This window comes from Abramis brama, assembly GCF_963993115.1.
Source record: "Abramis brama genome assembly, chromosome: 19".
NCBI lineage: Eukaryota > Metazoa > Chordata > Actinopteri > Cypriniformes > Leuciscidae > Abramis > Abramis brama.
The window spans coordinates 8,346,382-8,362,114 of record NC_139981.1 but is presented as its reverse complement, the minus strand read 5'-3'; the positions used below and the strand labels follow the sequence as shown (position 1 = coordinate 8,362,114).

The following is a 15,733-nucleotide window of genomic DNA, read 5'->3' as shown; positions in this document are numbered from 1 at the left end:
CACTTCTGTCACAAAATATTGAACCTTGAGACTCAGACCTTTCTGACAATATTTTGTCAAGATTAGAAAAGGTTTTGATAATAAATTATGAAACATGATTACGCCCAAAAGTGTGGTAACTATGGTAACACAATGTCCAATTTCAAAACGGTTTTCACAGGATGAATTCTGAGTTTGTAAGCTTTCAAATGATACCTAATTTATGATAACTACTAAAATATGATGTAATAAAAAAGGCGATAAAAAAGATAATATTATATTTTAGAGGATAATATATATTATACTTTTTAGAGGATAATATTATTTGATAATTTTTTATTGACAAATACTAGATTATATGTTTTATTATGAACTTTTAGCATGAAAGCCAAAGTTTCAATGATTAAAAGTGTGTGCGTCGACTTTTTGTGACAAACGCCAGAACTCCTGTTATGATGTAGATTTTTTGAGGTGTACTCTTGTCATAAATTTATCTATTACTGTTCCTACATAATTTGTAACAAAAAACAGTGCTAAAATATTTATTTAGGAGTCTTAGACCTTTCCAACGATACATAGTTTGTCATGATTAGATTAGGATTTAATTGTAATATAGTGAATTAAAAACTCAAAATACAAAGATGGTCAAAATTAATCCCTTTTTTATACCCTAAAAAGGCAAAGTGACTCAGGAGTCACGTATATTTCAAAACGTGCTAAATAGCAACATGAACAACATATTAATTAATTTTCTTCTTCAGCACCTTAAGACAATGTCCAAAATGAATGTTAGCAGTATTATTATTATTTTTCCAGAAGAAAAGTAAGTTTAATATATATTTACTTTCCTCAAAATCTGAATGTCCTGCATCACCGGTAGCCATGTTGGATTTAGGTCAGGTTGACTAATTTATCACAAAAAACTTGAAGCAAATCATGTGACCAACATGCTCAAGACAGACCAGGCTGTGATAAATGATAAAAAGGATTTGATGAAAAAAATTGTTCTTATGCCCCAAAAAAGACAATAAAAACTATGTGACTCCCAGGTCACATTGCCTGTTTTAGGGTTAAGTAGGCTATAATTATCTATATAAAATGTCTAAATATTTGTATTATATATATATATATATATATATATATATATATATATATACATATATATATTTGTTGATAATTATAGCCTAATTAATTATACAATTATATAAAACTAAGACAAATAATTTGTATATATTTGCTGATAATTAAAGTCTCTCTCTTTCTCTCACAGTTTTTCACAGATAGTTCACTGTTGCACACGAACAGCCATTCGGTTATACACTTTTTTTGAACAACATGTCTTGCAGCCATCAAAGATGCTTATCCATCGAACTGAGCATGTCCACCATGCCCACCTGTTCCAGAGAAACAGAACCCTTAAGCCCTTATGAAGAGCATGAGCTCATCACAGCCTTCCTCGCAGGGAGGTGGTGGGCAATAATGGAGGTAGAGGATTGTTTACGCTCATCATTTGAGAAGAACGGGTGTGGGCTCACTTCAGGCCAGTGGGGAATAGTGGAGGCCCCACAAGGAGCCCCAGTTCCTGTTAGGTACCAGCAGGGAGAGCTTGTGCCTGCCCAGTCCCCTGCGGGAGCACCCATGCCAGATGGGTCCCCACAGGGAGCACCTGTACCTGAAGCACTAGTGACCACTGTGTCCTCTGAGAAAGCACCTGTGCCCACCTCATTCCAAGAGGACGCACAAGTGCCCACTGTTTCCCCAGGGGAAGCACCTGTGCCTGCCTTGTCATCTGAGGAAGCACCCATGAATGCAGGATCCCCTGAGGAAGCACCAGTGCCCACTGCCTCCCCACAGGGAGCACCTGTACCTGCCAGGTCCCCATTCAGGAGAAAAGTGAGGATCCCAAATAACATGCACACCACGTCCCCAGAGGAAGCACCTGTACCTGCCTCATCCTCAGAGGAAGCATCAGTGCCCACTGTGTCCTCTAAGGAAGCACCTGTGCCCAACTCATCCCAAGACGATGCATCCGTGCCCACAGCCTCCCCAGAGGAAACACCAGTGCCCACCACATCCTCTGAGAAGGCACCTGTATGCGCCTCGTCCCAAGAGGAAGCATTCATGCATGCAGCATCCCCTGATGAAGCACCAGTGCCCGCTGCCTTTCCACAGGAAGCACCTGTACCTGCCAGGCCCTCATTCAGGAGAAAAGTGACGATCCCTAATAATATGAGACTGCACCTGAAAAGGGATGTCATCTTGACTCCTTTGCCCTTAAGGCCCCCCAAGGGACCACCTACGTTTGCCAGGACATCTAAAGGAGCACCAGTGCCCAGCACATCTCCAGAGGAAGCACCTGTACCTGCCTCATCCTCAGAGGAAACACCAGTGCCCACTCTGTCCCCTAAGGAAGCACCTGTGCCCAACTCATCCCAAGAGGATGCACCCGTGCCCACAGCTTCCCCAGAGGAAACACCAATGCCCACCACATCCTCTGAGGAAGCACCTGTACGTGCTTCGTCCCAAGAGGAAGCACTCATGCATGCAGCATCCCCTGAGGAAGCACCAGTGCCCGCTGCCTTTCCACAGGAAGCACCTGTACCTGCCAGGCCCTCATTCAGAAGAAAAGTGACGATCCCTAATAATATGAGATTGCACCTGAAAAGGGATGTCATCTTGACTCCTTTGCCCTTAAGGCCCCCCAAGGGACCACCTACGTTTGCCAGGACATCAAAAGGAGCACCAGTGCCCAGCACGTCTCCAGAGGAAGCACCTGTACCTGCCTCATCCTCAGAGGAAACACCAGTGCCCACTGTGTCCCCTAAGGAAGCACCTGTGCCCAACTCATCCCAAGAGGATGCACCCGTGCCCACAGCCTCCCCAGAGGAAACACCAATGCCCACCACATCCTCTGAGGAAGCACCTGTACGTGCCTCGTCCCAAGAAGAAGCACTCATGAATGCAGCATCCCCTGAGGAAGCACCAGTGCCCGCTGCCTTTCCACAGGAAGCACCTGTACCTGCCAGGCCCTCATTCAGGAGAAAAGTGACGATCCCTAATAATATGAGATTGCACCTGAAAAGGGATGTCATCTTGACTCCTTTGCCCTTAAGGCCCCCCAAGGGACCACCTACGTTTGCCAGGACATCAAAAGGAGCACCAGTGCCCAGCACATCTCCAGAGGAAGCACCTGTACCTGCCTCATCCTCAGAGAAAGCATCAGTGCCCACTGTTTTCCCTAAGGAAGTACCTGTGCCCAACTCATCCCAAGAGGATGCACCCATGCCCACAGCCTCCCCAGAGGAAACACCAATGCCCACCACATCCTCTGAGGAAGCACCTGTACCCACCTCGTCCCAAGAGGAAGCACCCATGTCCACTGCCTCCCCAGGAAGCACATTTAATTCACTAGTAGCTGACTCTAAACCCACTGAAGAAGAGAAGGCTGAGTTCAGAAGGAAGCTCCAGGTCTGGTTACCTGGCATTGAAGGTAAGAAATTCAGCCAGCACCACAACAACAAAAGATACTGTTTTCTTTTAGATTATTAGTATATTATTTCCACCAATTGTATCTTAATTATTATTTTTCATTTCACCAGTATGAATCTAAACCAAGTGAAGAAGAGAAGGCTGACTTTAAGAGAAAACACAAGACTTGGTTTCCTGACCTCCGAGATCAAAAACTTCAGGGCCACAACTACCATAGACACTAAGTTTCCTTTCGTGGTCACACTGAGTTATGTCGTGACGACGAATGGGGTTTCGCTTATAAAGCCTCTGACCTCTTACTTGAAGTCAAGTAAAAGCTAACCTAAATAAAATGTGTTTTTAAATGAGATTTGAAATTACTTAGAATCTGTGCATCTCTGATATTTGGAGGGAGTGCATTTCAAAGCCTAGGAGTGTAGGATGAGAAAGCCATGTCCCCTACAGTACGCAACCGAGTCTGTGGGACTGCCAATAGACCAACTTGTGAGGAGCATAAATGACGCTTCGGTGTGTATAAAGTTAAAAGCGCAGACACATACTGAGGTGCCAGACCATGCAGTGCCTTATATGTGAGCATAAGGATTTTAAAATCAACTCGGAGCCTGACCGGGAGCCAGTGCAAAGACTTTAAAATCGGTGTAATAAGCTCATTTCTCCTGATTCCAGTCAAGATCCTAGCAGCAGAATTTTGTACACATTGTAGTTTGTTAAGTGTGGTTTTAGGAACCCCAGCAAGAAGTGCATTGCAATAGTCAATGTGGGAAAAAACAAAGGTATTAATAAGTCTTTCAGTCACTGAGAGGGATAACATAGAGCGGAGTCTAGCAACATTTCTGAGATGAAAAAAGGAGTTCTTAACAATGTACCACACATGAGAGTCAAAGGACAGACTAGAATCAAAAATAACTCAAGTAAAACAAGTTAAGTGATGTGTCTTTTTTACCTCCTTCCAGCTTATTAAACCTGATTATGTCTATTTCCTCAAAAGGAAAATGTAGGTGCAAGTCAGCTAAGTCCATGTAAAAAGCGGAGCATGCCTAAGGATACCAGCGAATGAACAAGGGAACGAAGCATCACCAACATTTGTACTTTGTAAAATGAACTGAATAAAAAAATGTAACTATTTATTTATTAGGACGATACACATGAATTAACAATGGTGTTTACATTTAAAGCCAAAATAGCTCATTTTCATGTATAAATAGACTATATTCTCTGTATTATAAATATACATTGAAGATAAACAGAGTATGCATGTATTTCCCGATTCGGTTTTATTTGATTTATATCATATTTTGTTTAATTATAAATATGCATAAACTGAAGATATATAGATATATATTAACGTGCCCTCGTCCCAAGGACGCAATTCTGGGAACCGCTTAGAGAAAACTGCATTGTATATACACACATAGGACCAGTCCCACCATCACAATGCAATGGACATTGTGCAGGGATGATTTTTGTCCAAATTAATCAAGGCTAGAAATTATGAGAAAAAAGTCAGAATTGCAGGATATAAGGAGTTTAGAAATGTGAATTGTGAGATAAAAAGGCGCAATTACCTTTTATTCTGTGGCGGAAACAAGCTTCTATACATCACTGAATTAAAACAGCTGAAGAAACTAAGAGGTGGATCCTGTAAAATCTTTTATTAGCTTTATTATAATATCATAATCAACATCATATTCTGAGAGTAGAAAACCAGCTACAATCTCAGATTCTTGCTCACATGAGGCATTCTTAAAAATCAATTAGTGGTTAAAAAAAAAACATTCAAATCAGACAATCTCAAAATCTGTCTCTTAAATCGCAATGTCCCTCAACCTGTGACAGACCGGCTTATTGTTTTATAAATGAGCTCCTCACTTCCGTTTAACTTTGTTAAGGCGTTGCTGTTGTTCTCGACGGCGATTAAGAATCTTGGTGCTGATGCGGAGTTTGCGCATTCGCATGGCTCGGACCCGTACCTGATCATCCCGGGGAATTTTCCCACCTCTTGCCAGGATGTGTTTTAGGCGATCCTGTGACGTCTTGGTGAGGGTGAAGTCACAGATGGTTGCGTGGGGCTCTGACCCTACAGAGCAGTGGCGGATGCGAGGGAAGTAGCCTTCAGCCCACACTGTTATCTTGTACTCACCTGGGTTCAGCAGACGCCAGTAATCACCATCTAGAGCTACAAACATGTCAATCAAACATTATTATATCCTGTATTGACTAAATGTAATTGTTTTAAAGAGGACCTATTAAGCCCTTTTACAAAGATTTGTTTTTGGGGTCTACTAAAATCAGTTTTCACGCTGATTGGTTGGCTTGACAAGTGTGTTGTGATTGGTCAGCTGCTTCGAGCATGTTTCTGAAATGTCACATTGCTTGCCATAACTGCATATTTCAACTTGGGTGGGAATTATTTAAATGAGGACGAAAACTCAAGAAAACAAACGAGGCGTTTCAAAAATAATGCTTACTGGTATAGAGAATAACTCCCTTCCCTTTGGAGCGACTTTGTGCTTTGTAACTTCACAGACCTTTTTCATGCTCAAACAGAAACATTACACACTAAAGAAAGTTGAAAATGTAAAAAAAAGCACAATAGGTCCTCTTTAATGCAGTTTATTTGGCAAAGTGATTTTATAGGTATACCAGATCTTATGTCGTGGTCCAGGCCGTCCACCTTAATGATAGCATTTGCAATGCCAGCTTTAGTGTCCTTATCCCTGATGACGCCCTTTATACCTCTGTGCACCTGCAGAAGAGCGAGAGAGCAGATGAAAATGGAAAAGGTTAGGATCCATTGGGATCATGTTTCCATACAGGACAGAGGGAAAATGAACTGACCTGCTCCATGTACAGCAGGAGGGACTCTTTGTTGTTCTCCCACTCGATAGGAAGCTCACTGGCATGTGGGAATTTATCACAGGACAGTTCTACAGTTATTTCGAAACAATTCGTGTGGAGATAACTAAAGTCATTCATGCCTATAAAGCAAAAATAAAATAAGAAAAATAATATCATATAGAAATATCATCAGTACATAAAGCCTTTTATATAATGAGCATGAAACCAGGATTGACACTTAAAAAAAACAGAATACTGAATTATCAGTATTAATAATTAAATTGTGCAATTAAATTAAAATGAGTTATTACTTCATTGTTTACTGTTTCATGTAACATTTTAATTCATAATTATTACATTAATAAACAATTTCTTCATTTTATTTTTCAATTGCATTTTTAGTCCTCCATATGGAACACAACTAATATCTGAATATCTTCAGTCTACATGCTCCTAAATATATTCTACAAGACTTTTGACTGTGGACCTCTATTTGAATTACACATGTGTCATCTCTTAAAATGCACTTTTAGAAAGTACCCTGTTGCAAATGAATATTGAATGTTTACTCACTCCCTGGAACAGTGTGCCAGTCAGCTCCATTGATGATGTTGTTGTGCTGTAGGAAGTCTTCTGAGTGACAGATCCTCCGATCTGGGTTCGCCATCACTAGATTGGTCGAGGCATAGACGGTAGCTAACCAACGGAAGAAATCGTTGTCTGCGGTGGGAGTGTCCTGTTGAGGGATCCAGTCACGTGTGCAGTCGAAAGGGTAAGTGACCACCAGCTCTCCCCCGTGCAGATTAGCACTCAGTACAAAAGGAATATCTTGCATCCAGCTGATTACAGCACGAGTCTCCGGGGCAACCTTAAACATGAATGCACGAATAGTATAATATAAAATATACAATAATAATAATTTTTACATTTGTGTATACATACATTTTTTATGTCCCTGCAGCTCGGAATTATCCCGTGCGCATTTTGCCAGCACGGGTCACATATTCTGAAATCATTCTAATATGCTGATTTGGTGCTCTAGAAACATTTCTTTTTGTCAATGTTGAAAACAGCTGAAAACATGCAGCTTTATATTTTTGTGTACAACGTGATACACTAGCCTACCATTAAAAAGTTTGGAATAAGTAAGATTTTGTTTTGCAAATTAACATATTATTAATTAAATCAATAATTTTATTGCGCATTCAATTAATCAAAAGTGACAGTATAGACATTTATAATGTTACAAAAGATTTCTGTTACAAAAACGTTCTATTCATCAAAGCATCCTGAATTATTATTTTTTAATTAAGGTTTCCACAAAAAATATTAAGCAGAAAAAACGTTTTTCAACATTTATAATAATAATAATAATAAATGTAGGAATAAATGCCATTTTTAAAATATATTAATAAGAAATTTAAAAAATGTAAAAATATTACTGTTTTTACAGTATTTAAGAAACATTTTTTACTTAATTATTCCTAACATCTGGTAGTGTATATGAAAAAACATTTATATAATATATAATGTGTAGCCTACTATACAACAACTTTATGGACACAACTGCTATCTCAGAATGTGCTTTAGACTGTAATTAGAGGGTCTGGGTCTAGTTTTGACCCATTGCCCCTCCCCCTCAGGCACAAAAGTAAATCTTTGCCTATAATAATAATCTCATAATCCACAGAAAAGATGATAATTTTGTGTTCTTTTATTACGTTTCTTCACTTTTGAGTCTCCCTCAAACATCTTTCATGATGAAGAGTGAATTTCATTTCTAATCTGTGTATTGCGGTGTGTTTTCCTATCGGAGGCCCAGCACAGGGAGCTTCAGCTAAGAGGAAGTGCTCACATTCTTCACAGATCTGCTTGACCCTGATTCCCCTGTGCACAATGTGTCCTGCTCTACAAGGCAAAGACTATTGTCTATTGAAAGTCACCATCAAATCTAAATGGATTTTTTAAGATTTATTTATGGAATATTGAGGTATTTATGATTTATCCGTGCAAATCTTTTTTTTTTTTTCTAAAATCTTTAACCAAAGTGTTTCCCCTCCCTCTTGCAGCGACATCTCTTCTCTTCTCTGATGACGTGTTTACTGGCGCAAAGAGGCGGGACAACCTGTCACTCACATGACATCACAGCAATAGCAAACCACAACCATCTAACCATCCAATTAATTCCCAATGGACAAAATCAAGTCCTGCCCTACATTTGAGCTTGTTCGAGAAGTTTTACTTGGATATAAATCACAATAAGTTAAAAAGACGAACTTTAATAAATGTGACACTTTAATCTGAGATTTTCTGTGCCTCCAAATAAAGCAAACACTGAGAGCAACGTCTGAAAGAGCTTAAGACTGTTTTCTTAGACAAACAAGATGGATTACTTTGCTTATCTAAAAATGACCACAAAAAAAAGACTATTTGTGAAAACCAGGGGCTGGGGAGGGGCCAACTTACAAAACTATTTTTATATATGGAGGTTCAGAGTAGTGACAACTGCATTCTATAACCAAACTTACACCCGTAAACTTTTAGGACTCATAGCCTCATTTTCTGCAAAGCCCTTCTTTGTGAACCGAACCGAACAGGACAACTAGTTTTCTGTAACGTTACACAGTGCGAGAGAGACACTCTTTGCTGAATGCACGTCCACAAAAATGTGGATATAATTTGCGTCATCTGAAGGTTTTAGATCCAGTCACCAAGTTTTGACTCAAATGCTCTGCTTTCACTCAGGTGCTGTCGGTTAATTTAATGGATGAACATGCGTCTCTACATTTGTCGTTTCAAATGTGATAAGACAGTTTTATTTACGTCGCCATCTTTGATATGACTTTAGTCACTCTCACTGTGGTTACAGTTGACTGCTCCCGTTGCATGTTCATACAATCATGTTATCACCTTTATTTTTAATAGCGCTTTATACAATAGAAATTGTTTCAAAGCAGCTTCACAATAATAAACAGGAAAGTTATTAATGATGCAAACTTGATCAAATATGAGACAAGTTCAAATTCTGCTGTAAAGCAGCTGTAGCAAGATAATAGTGTCATAATTCTATACAGACAGTGTTTAGCTGCTGTGTAAACAGGATATTTCAACACTCAAATTTTCTCAAAACTGGCCTCATTTTAGTGACATTATCAAGGACATTTCAGCTAGAAAAACAAGAAAGTAATGTTTCTAAAGTTATGTCATTATTAATTCATGAGCACAAATGGAAATGTCTATGTATTGACTAATGACTAATTTTATTTGGGGTAGGGGGGTCTACTGTAATGCTGTAGCCCAGGGGCCTCTGGAGACAACAGTACCCAAAGTTTATTATAAGTAGGCTACACATACCAAAAGAGCATGATAATGCTTACGTACTAAGGCTTCGGTTGAGGTGTAGTACTCTGGCATGGGAATGTAGTGGTTGCTCACTCTCCTCTTGTCCGTGGCCAACTCCTGAGCGTCCCACATGATGTTGTTGAGGTCAGGGAAGTTATGGTTCATGTCAATGCCCTCAAAGCTGTAGCGTCCAAGAGCCCAGCCAGAGAGTTCTGAGCCCTGTAGAAACAAACACATGAACGATTTAACAATCTAAAGAAGCTTTTTCCACTATAAATAATCTTTTGTGCAATGGAAAGTTTCCATGGATGTTAAAGGTTCTTCGTGGAACATAGATGGCAATAAAGAACCTTTATTTTTAGGAGTGTAATGTTCTTCTCACATCAGTTTTTCAGTTTTGGATTACCTTCTCATAGGCTGTTTCATATCCGTCTGGGTTCATAGATGGCAACAGATGGATGCGTGTGTCCTTTACCAGTTGTATGACACGCTGATTGCCTCGGTTGTATTCACGGCAGATGTACTGCATAAGATTTAGCAAGAGCTCCCGGCCCAAAACTTCATTCCCATGCATCCCGGCAACATAGCGAAACTCTGGCTCACCTATACGCAAACAGTGAAATCATAAACAGTAAAATGTGTACAATTTGGAACAGGAATTCATTTAAAATCAGTGTGAAACAGTGAAACAGCGTACAAGAAAAATGTTTATTCTGGCCAAATGAATGATGAAAAGCAGATGTGTGACAACAATGTGTTACATAAAAGTATGATGAATGCGCAAAATAAAGCCTAAAAGCAAAGAAAACATCTTCTTCTATCTGTGTCAAAGGGAAAATATTAAAAGGGCATGCACAATGAATTCTCTGCAAAAACACAATTGGTTATTGCACCAGAATATATGTGTGTGGACTATTAGGTTCAGGGATCTGAATAACAAGCACCAGGGTCTTAAAGTGAACACTTACCAAGGTCATGTTTTCCTGGGTTATCGGATATTTCCATAACATAAAGCTTCAGTCCGGTATAGCTCCTCCCAATAGTGTAGATCCGTGTGATATTTGGACACTCGTCATTCACAGACTTCAATAACTAGAGGGAGAGTGACTCGTGTCAGTTCGGTTACACGAATAAGCAGGAAGACTAAGAAGATCTAAAATCACTCTAACCTTCCTCATCTCATTGTAATTATGGTGTCTGAAGTCAAGGTCATCTGTGGATCTGCTCTCAGTTTCAGAAAATTGTGGGCTGTCAAAATCTACACATACAGACAAGTTTAGTCAAACTTCACTTTTAACTGAATGACTATTCAATTATTTAATACTACAACATATTAACTACCAATAATGCTCTGATGCAAAAAAAATCATACTTATTCAGCAAGGACAGTAAGGACATTTATAAATATAAGGAGATTCATATTTTAAATAAATTCCGTTTCCACAAAAATATTAAGCAGCATAACTGTTTTCAACACTGATAATAATAATAATAATAATAAAAGTTTCTTCAGCACCAAATCAGCATATTAGAATGATTTCTGAAGGATCATGTGACACTGAAGACTGGAGTTATAATGCTGAAAATTCAGAATTGCCATCAGGAATAAATTAAGATTTAAATACATTAAAATGGATAAAAGTCATTTTAAATTGTAATAATTCTACAATATTACTGTTTTTACTGTATTTTGCAGCATGAGACTTCTTTCAAAATCATTAAAAAGTCTTACCCCTAGAGATTGGCATGGGGTACTTTCCATAAGATCATCTCTCAATGCAAATCAAACTAGCTTTTAGGCTAACTGAAATAAAACCATGCCAATCTCTAGGTATGGTGAATGCTATGTGATGATGTGGGGCTATTTTAATTCCAAAGGCCAAGGGAACTTTATCAGGATGCATAGTATCCTAAAAATTAATAAATAAAAAATACTTAAAAATAAAAATCTGCCTGCCTCTATGGGAATTTAACATAGGGGTGTACACACTTATGCACCATGTATTTTAAGGAAGAACATTTATTTATTTACGATACATTATTCATTCACAAAGAAAATTGGTGTCCTAAAAGGTTGGATTTTTCCTAATTTTTTAAATTAAGGCATTAAGTTCAATTTCCAAATTATGATTTTTTATTCCTCTTTTTAGTCAACTTTAGCATGGGTGTATTAACTTATGCATTGCACTGTATATATATGTATATATATATATATATATATATATATATATATGTATATATATACTGTATATACATATTGGCAAAACCTAGTTTTTACATGCCATGGTCTTGACCCAAATATTTCAAAGTACAGTAGTGTAATGTAGAACCTGTCATTGGGCAACCCAGCACTTCAGCCCGGAGACAAATGGTGCCATTGCTAAACCAGGACTGTGGGTTAATGCGAATGTACTGGGCCACTGAAGGCTCAGGAAACAGAGCCAAAACCGGTGTGTCCAAATCTTCATTCCCGACAAACACCTGCACAGAGATTCTGAGATGAGGAGAGACAATATAGCACACATACAGAAAAGAAAAAAAATATGGCACAAACATGCGGAAAATTCACTTTACAGACTATAGGCTTTAAATATTTATAATTCGCCTCGACTTCTTAGCCCTATCTTACAGGGAAGCTTAATGGTGCAGATTTAACAAATGTAGGTTAGCAGCACTTATAAAACTCAGAAACTTACGGCCTCCTCTGATCCATTCATGCAGGGCTGCCAGACCGATGAGTCATTACTGAACTGCACCTTATATGTGCGGACCCAGTTCAAGCTACACACACACAGATAAAGATTTTTGGTAAGACAAATATAATGAAAATAATAGGTTTGATTTGCAAACATCCTGTAAAAGCTGACTCTTGTGAAAAAGAAGTACACTTTAGCATACTTTTGAAAAGAGTACTTATTGTGGAAATAATATACTTTAAAATAATAAACTAAAGTGTGAACTGAATGCAATGTAGGACTTAAGTACATCTTTATATTTAATTTCATAATTACTTCTATTGTCCTTCTAGACGTGTACTGCCATATGTACTGACAAGCATATTTGTAATTACACATTTACAGATTAGTTCAATTAGGACAATTAAGTAGCTTTAAACGTGCCTTAGAAAAAAAAACATTACTGGTGTGCATCTTGAGTCAAAACATTGGCACTAACATATTTTAAAATATGTCAGTGCAAGTTGCTTTCAGTTAAAACAGCTCAATTATGCATTTTAGTTTAAGACTTGGCTCAAGTAATAATTATAGTAATTTCAACAGAGTGCCACTATTTTGCAAGAACTAATAAAAAAATGTGTGTAATATGAACGATGACAACGGTGATGACAATAATGATCAAAGACACACAATGACCTCCAGATAGAGTTTCGGCCCTGGAGGATGACGCCAGTAAAGAGTGTCGGTCTGAGAGCATCCAACTGCAACCACTGTTCCTGATCCTTCACCCCAGCACACCACGCTCCGTCATACTCATCATCATCCTCCAGACCGGACTGCAAACACACGTATGCAAATTCATAACATGCGACTTCGAATCTACCTTTGAAATCTTCTTAAACAAGCACACACAGTGGGCTGACCTGTATATTAAGGCGTCCTCTGTGAGGACCGAGCCCGAAACTCAAGTCTGAGGAAGACTGCAGCTGATCATCCGAGACTTTCAGGGACTCCAAACCCAGTGGTGGACAACCTGATTGAGATTTAGTCAAACAAATTTAAAGCTGACGATGAACAGTTTCTTATTAAGCCAGAAATGAGCCTAAGAATGTTTGAATGAGAGATGACAGTAAATGTGCTGTAAAGAATCACATGGCAGTACATTAAGTTCTGAAAAAGAATATTTCAGTGATCAGGTCCTAAAAGAACCATTTTTTAAAACGTGAAGAACATTTTATTAATCTAAAGAACCTTATTCCACTATAAAGAACCTTTTGTGCAGTGGAAAAGTTCCATGGATGTTCTTCATGGAATCATCAATGCCAATAAAGAACCTTTTATTTTTAAGAGTGTAGGCTATGCAACAATTTCTCTCTCTTCTCCAAGGGGTTTCATTTGGTGCACTTTTGAAATGACTTCAAGAACTGGTGGGAATACAGGAATGCTGAGCAAACAAATATCACACTGATTCACTATTGTTGCTTAAAACAACGCCTAGTGAATCAACATTATGTTTGTTGCTGAAGCATTCCTGTATTCCCAATAGTTCTTGAACTAATTTCGCCTTAAGTATATAGCCTGATGAGACCAGATAACAAATGTTTTTTTTTTTTAACACATTGCAAAACGTTAAGCACTGTGCATACTGACTATCAATAAAGGAATAAGTATGTGCTGAATAGATACTAATAATACGAATATGTGCTGAATAAACACTAACGACTATTGGAAGTAGAAGGGTAGACAATGCAGTTGGAACAGAGGGACAGTTGAAACACCTTAAATAACTTGCATGCGTATCACTCCTTACCTGTGATTTTTATTTTACACATGCATGGTAGTTTTCCACGATCAAAATGTGCATGGAAGTTATTAAAGTTCTCCAATAGGATACAAGTAACTCTGGGTGATTGGGACACTTTTTGTCAAATAACTTGGAAAAAGCGTCCCAAAATCAATCTGAATTCACCCTATAATTTGCAGTTTCACTAGTCACTGTTCATTATAGGGAAGACCGTTTATAGTTGGAACAGAGGGACACCTTAAATGTAAATTCTGTCATACCACTCCAAACTTGTGTGACTTTCTTTCTGCTGTCTGTGGAACATAGCAAACATTAAAGAAGATATTTTGAAGAATGTTGGCAACCAGTGGTTTTGAATACAACCATTGACTTCCAATGCATTGAAAATAAAATAAAATAAAAATGACACATTTATTCAAATATCTTCTATGTTCCACAGAAGAAGAAGAAAAGTGCACGAAATTTGGGTGAGTAATTGTTTAAGTGTCAATTTTAATTTAAAATATCACTTTAACATAAAAAAGATAGGCCTAATAGTTAATTTAAGGGGAAAGTGTTATAACGTCGTATAAAAGGACATTTAAAAAATGGTTTGAATTTACTTCCCTCAACTCTCCGATTGATAATGAACTCGCCTGGTTTTACTCCATAGGTCTCTTTGTTCATCTGTTCTCCATCTTCACTGGTATTCCTCTGCGCTTTTGTGTGGTCTTCAGCAGGGTTTGCTTTGTCCAAACTTTTAGTAACATTTCCATCCAGATTAAATATTGACTTTAAATCGTTCGATTCATATTTAACATGATCACTGTCAGTCTGATTTTCAGATGAAAGACAGTGATGTGCAATGCAAAGTATTATTGCAGCACAAATGTGTACGCTTTGCATAAGCATATTCCTTCTTCAATATATTTGTGTCCAAGGCTCCAAGCAGAATTTAAAAGTCAGAAATTGGAAGAACGCTTCGTAACATAATACCAGACTGCCGCCACAATACCGTATATTGTAGAATAGACGACGCGCGGAATTGATTATTGGTTGTGTTGTCAAGAAAAGTTTTAACCCTATAAAGCCTGTCATATTTGATACATGGATTTCTAAGACCTCTAAATTATCAACATGATCAAAACTTTGTTGCACACAATCTTCTACATGCCTTCTGGTCGACATTAGTAGCCTACTAATTAGGCTAAAAATAACGAATAACGCAAGATTTTTTTTATTGTAATAGCTATTTTTATTTTATTTTTTTTAAATCATGTTAAAATGTATGTCAAATGCAACACAACAAACTTTTGAGGGATGTTAATCTCAATCATCATTGTTTTGTATCGCATTATATGTTTTGCCACCACAATTTAGCCAGCTTTGATCATAAAACTAAGCATTGAAATATAATTTAGGCTACTTTTGATGATTATTGAAAGATATAGTGGTAAAACTTTTTATGCAAGTAGCCTGCTAAACTGTTATAAAATTAAATATAAAAATATTTGTCTAAAGATTCAAGTTCCATTTAAACTTTTTTCCTGACATAGGCCTATGTCAGGCTTTACAGGGTTGACACAGAAGACTCATGTTTGTATTCATGTTTATGCTACTAGTGAGG

The 15,733-nt window shown here is 38.0% G+C and overlaps 2 protein-coding genes across 2 annotated transcripts; one reads left to right on the top strand and one right to left on the bottom strand.

The window, feature by feature from the left end:
• Positions 1-1,250: 1,250 nt before the first annotated feature.
• LOC311069332 (uncharacterized protein) lies at positions 1,251-3,711 on the top strand. Its single transcript, XM_084092404.1, has 2 exons — positions 1,251-3,469; positions 3,579-3,711. Exons 1-2 carry the CDS (start codon positions 1,315-1,317, stop codon positions 3,581-3,583), a joined length of 2,160 nt encoding a protein of 719 aa, XP_083948530.1. The 5' UTR covers positions 1,251-1,314; the 3' UTR covers positions 3,584-3,711.
• Positions 3,712-5,105: 1,394 nt separating this feature from the next.
• Positions 5,106-15,133, bottom strand: cpxm1a (carboxypeptidase X (M14 family), member 1a). Its single transcript, XM_084092403.1, has 13 exons — positions 14,763-15,133; positions 13,247-13,356; positions 13,020-13,159; positions 12,345-12,429; positions 11,979-12,129; positions 10,818-10,906; positions 10,617-10,740; positions 10,055-10,251; positions 9,688-9,867; positions 6,880-7,174; positions 6,307-6,446; positions 6,112-6,214; positions 5,106-5,644 (listed from the first exon to the last, which is right to left on the bottom strand). Exons 1-13 carry the CDS (start codon positions 15,016-15,018, stop codon positions 5,334-5,336), a joined length of 2,181 nt encoding a protein of 726 aa, XP_083948529.1. The 5' UTR covers positions 15,019-15,133; the 3' UTR covers positions 5,106-5,333.
• Positions 15,134-15,733: the final 600 nt, after the last annotated feature.

What these genes read in the sequence shown, in the direction of transcription:
- LOC311069332 (XM_084092404.1), top strand. Translation starts at nt 1,315, where the DNA reads ATGTCTTGCAGCCATCAAAGATGCTTATCCATCGAACTGAGCATGTCC.
- cpxm1a (XM_084092403.1), bottom strand. Translation starts at nt 15,018, where the DNA reads ATGCTTATGCAAAGCGTACACATTTGTGCTGCAATAATACTTTGCATT. An exon ending in GACCTATGGAGTAAAACCAG is followed by an intron (nt 13,357 to 14,762) that starts GCGAGTTCATTA and finishes AATCTCAATCAG; the next exon opens with GTTGTCCACCACTGGGTTTG. An exon ending in TGAATGGATCAGAGGAGGCC is followed by an intron (nt 12,130 to 12,344) that starts GTAAGTTTCTGA and finishes ATCTCTGTGCAG; the next exon opens with GTGTTTGTCGGGAATGAAGA.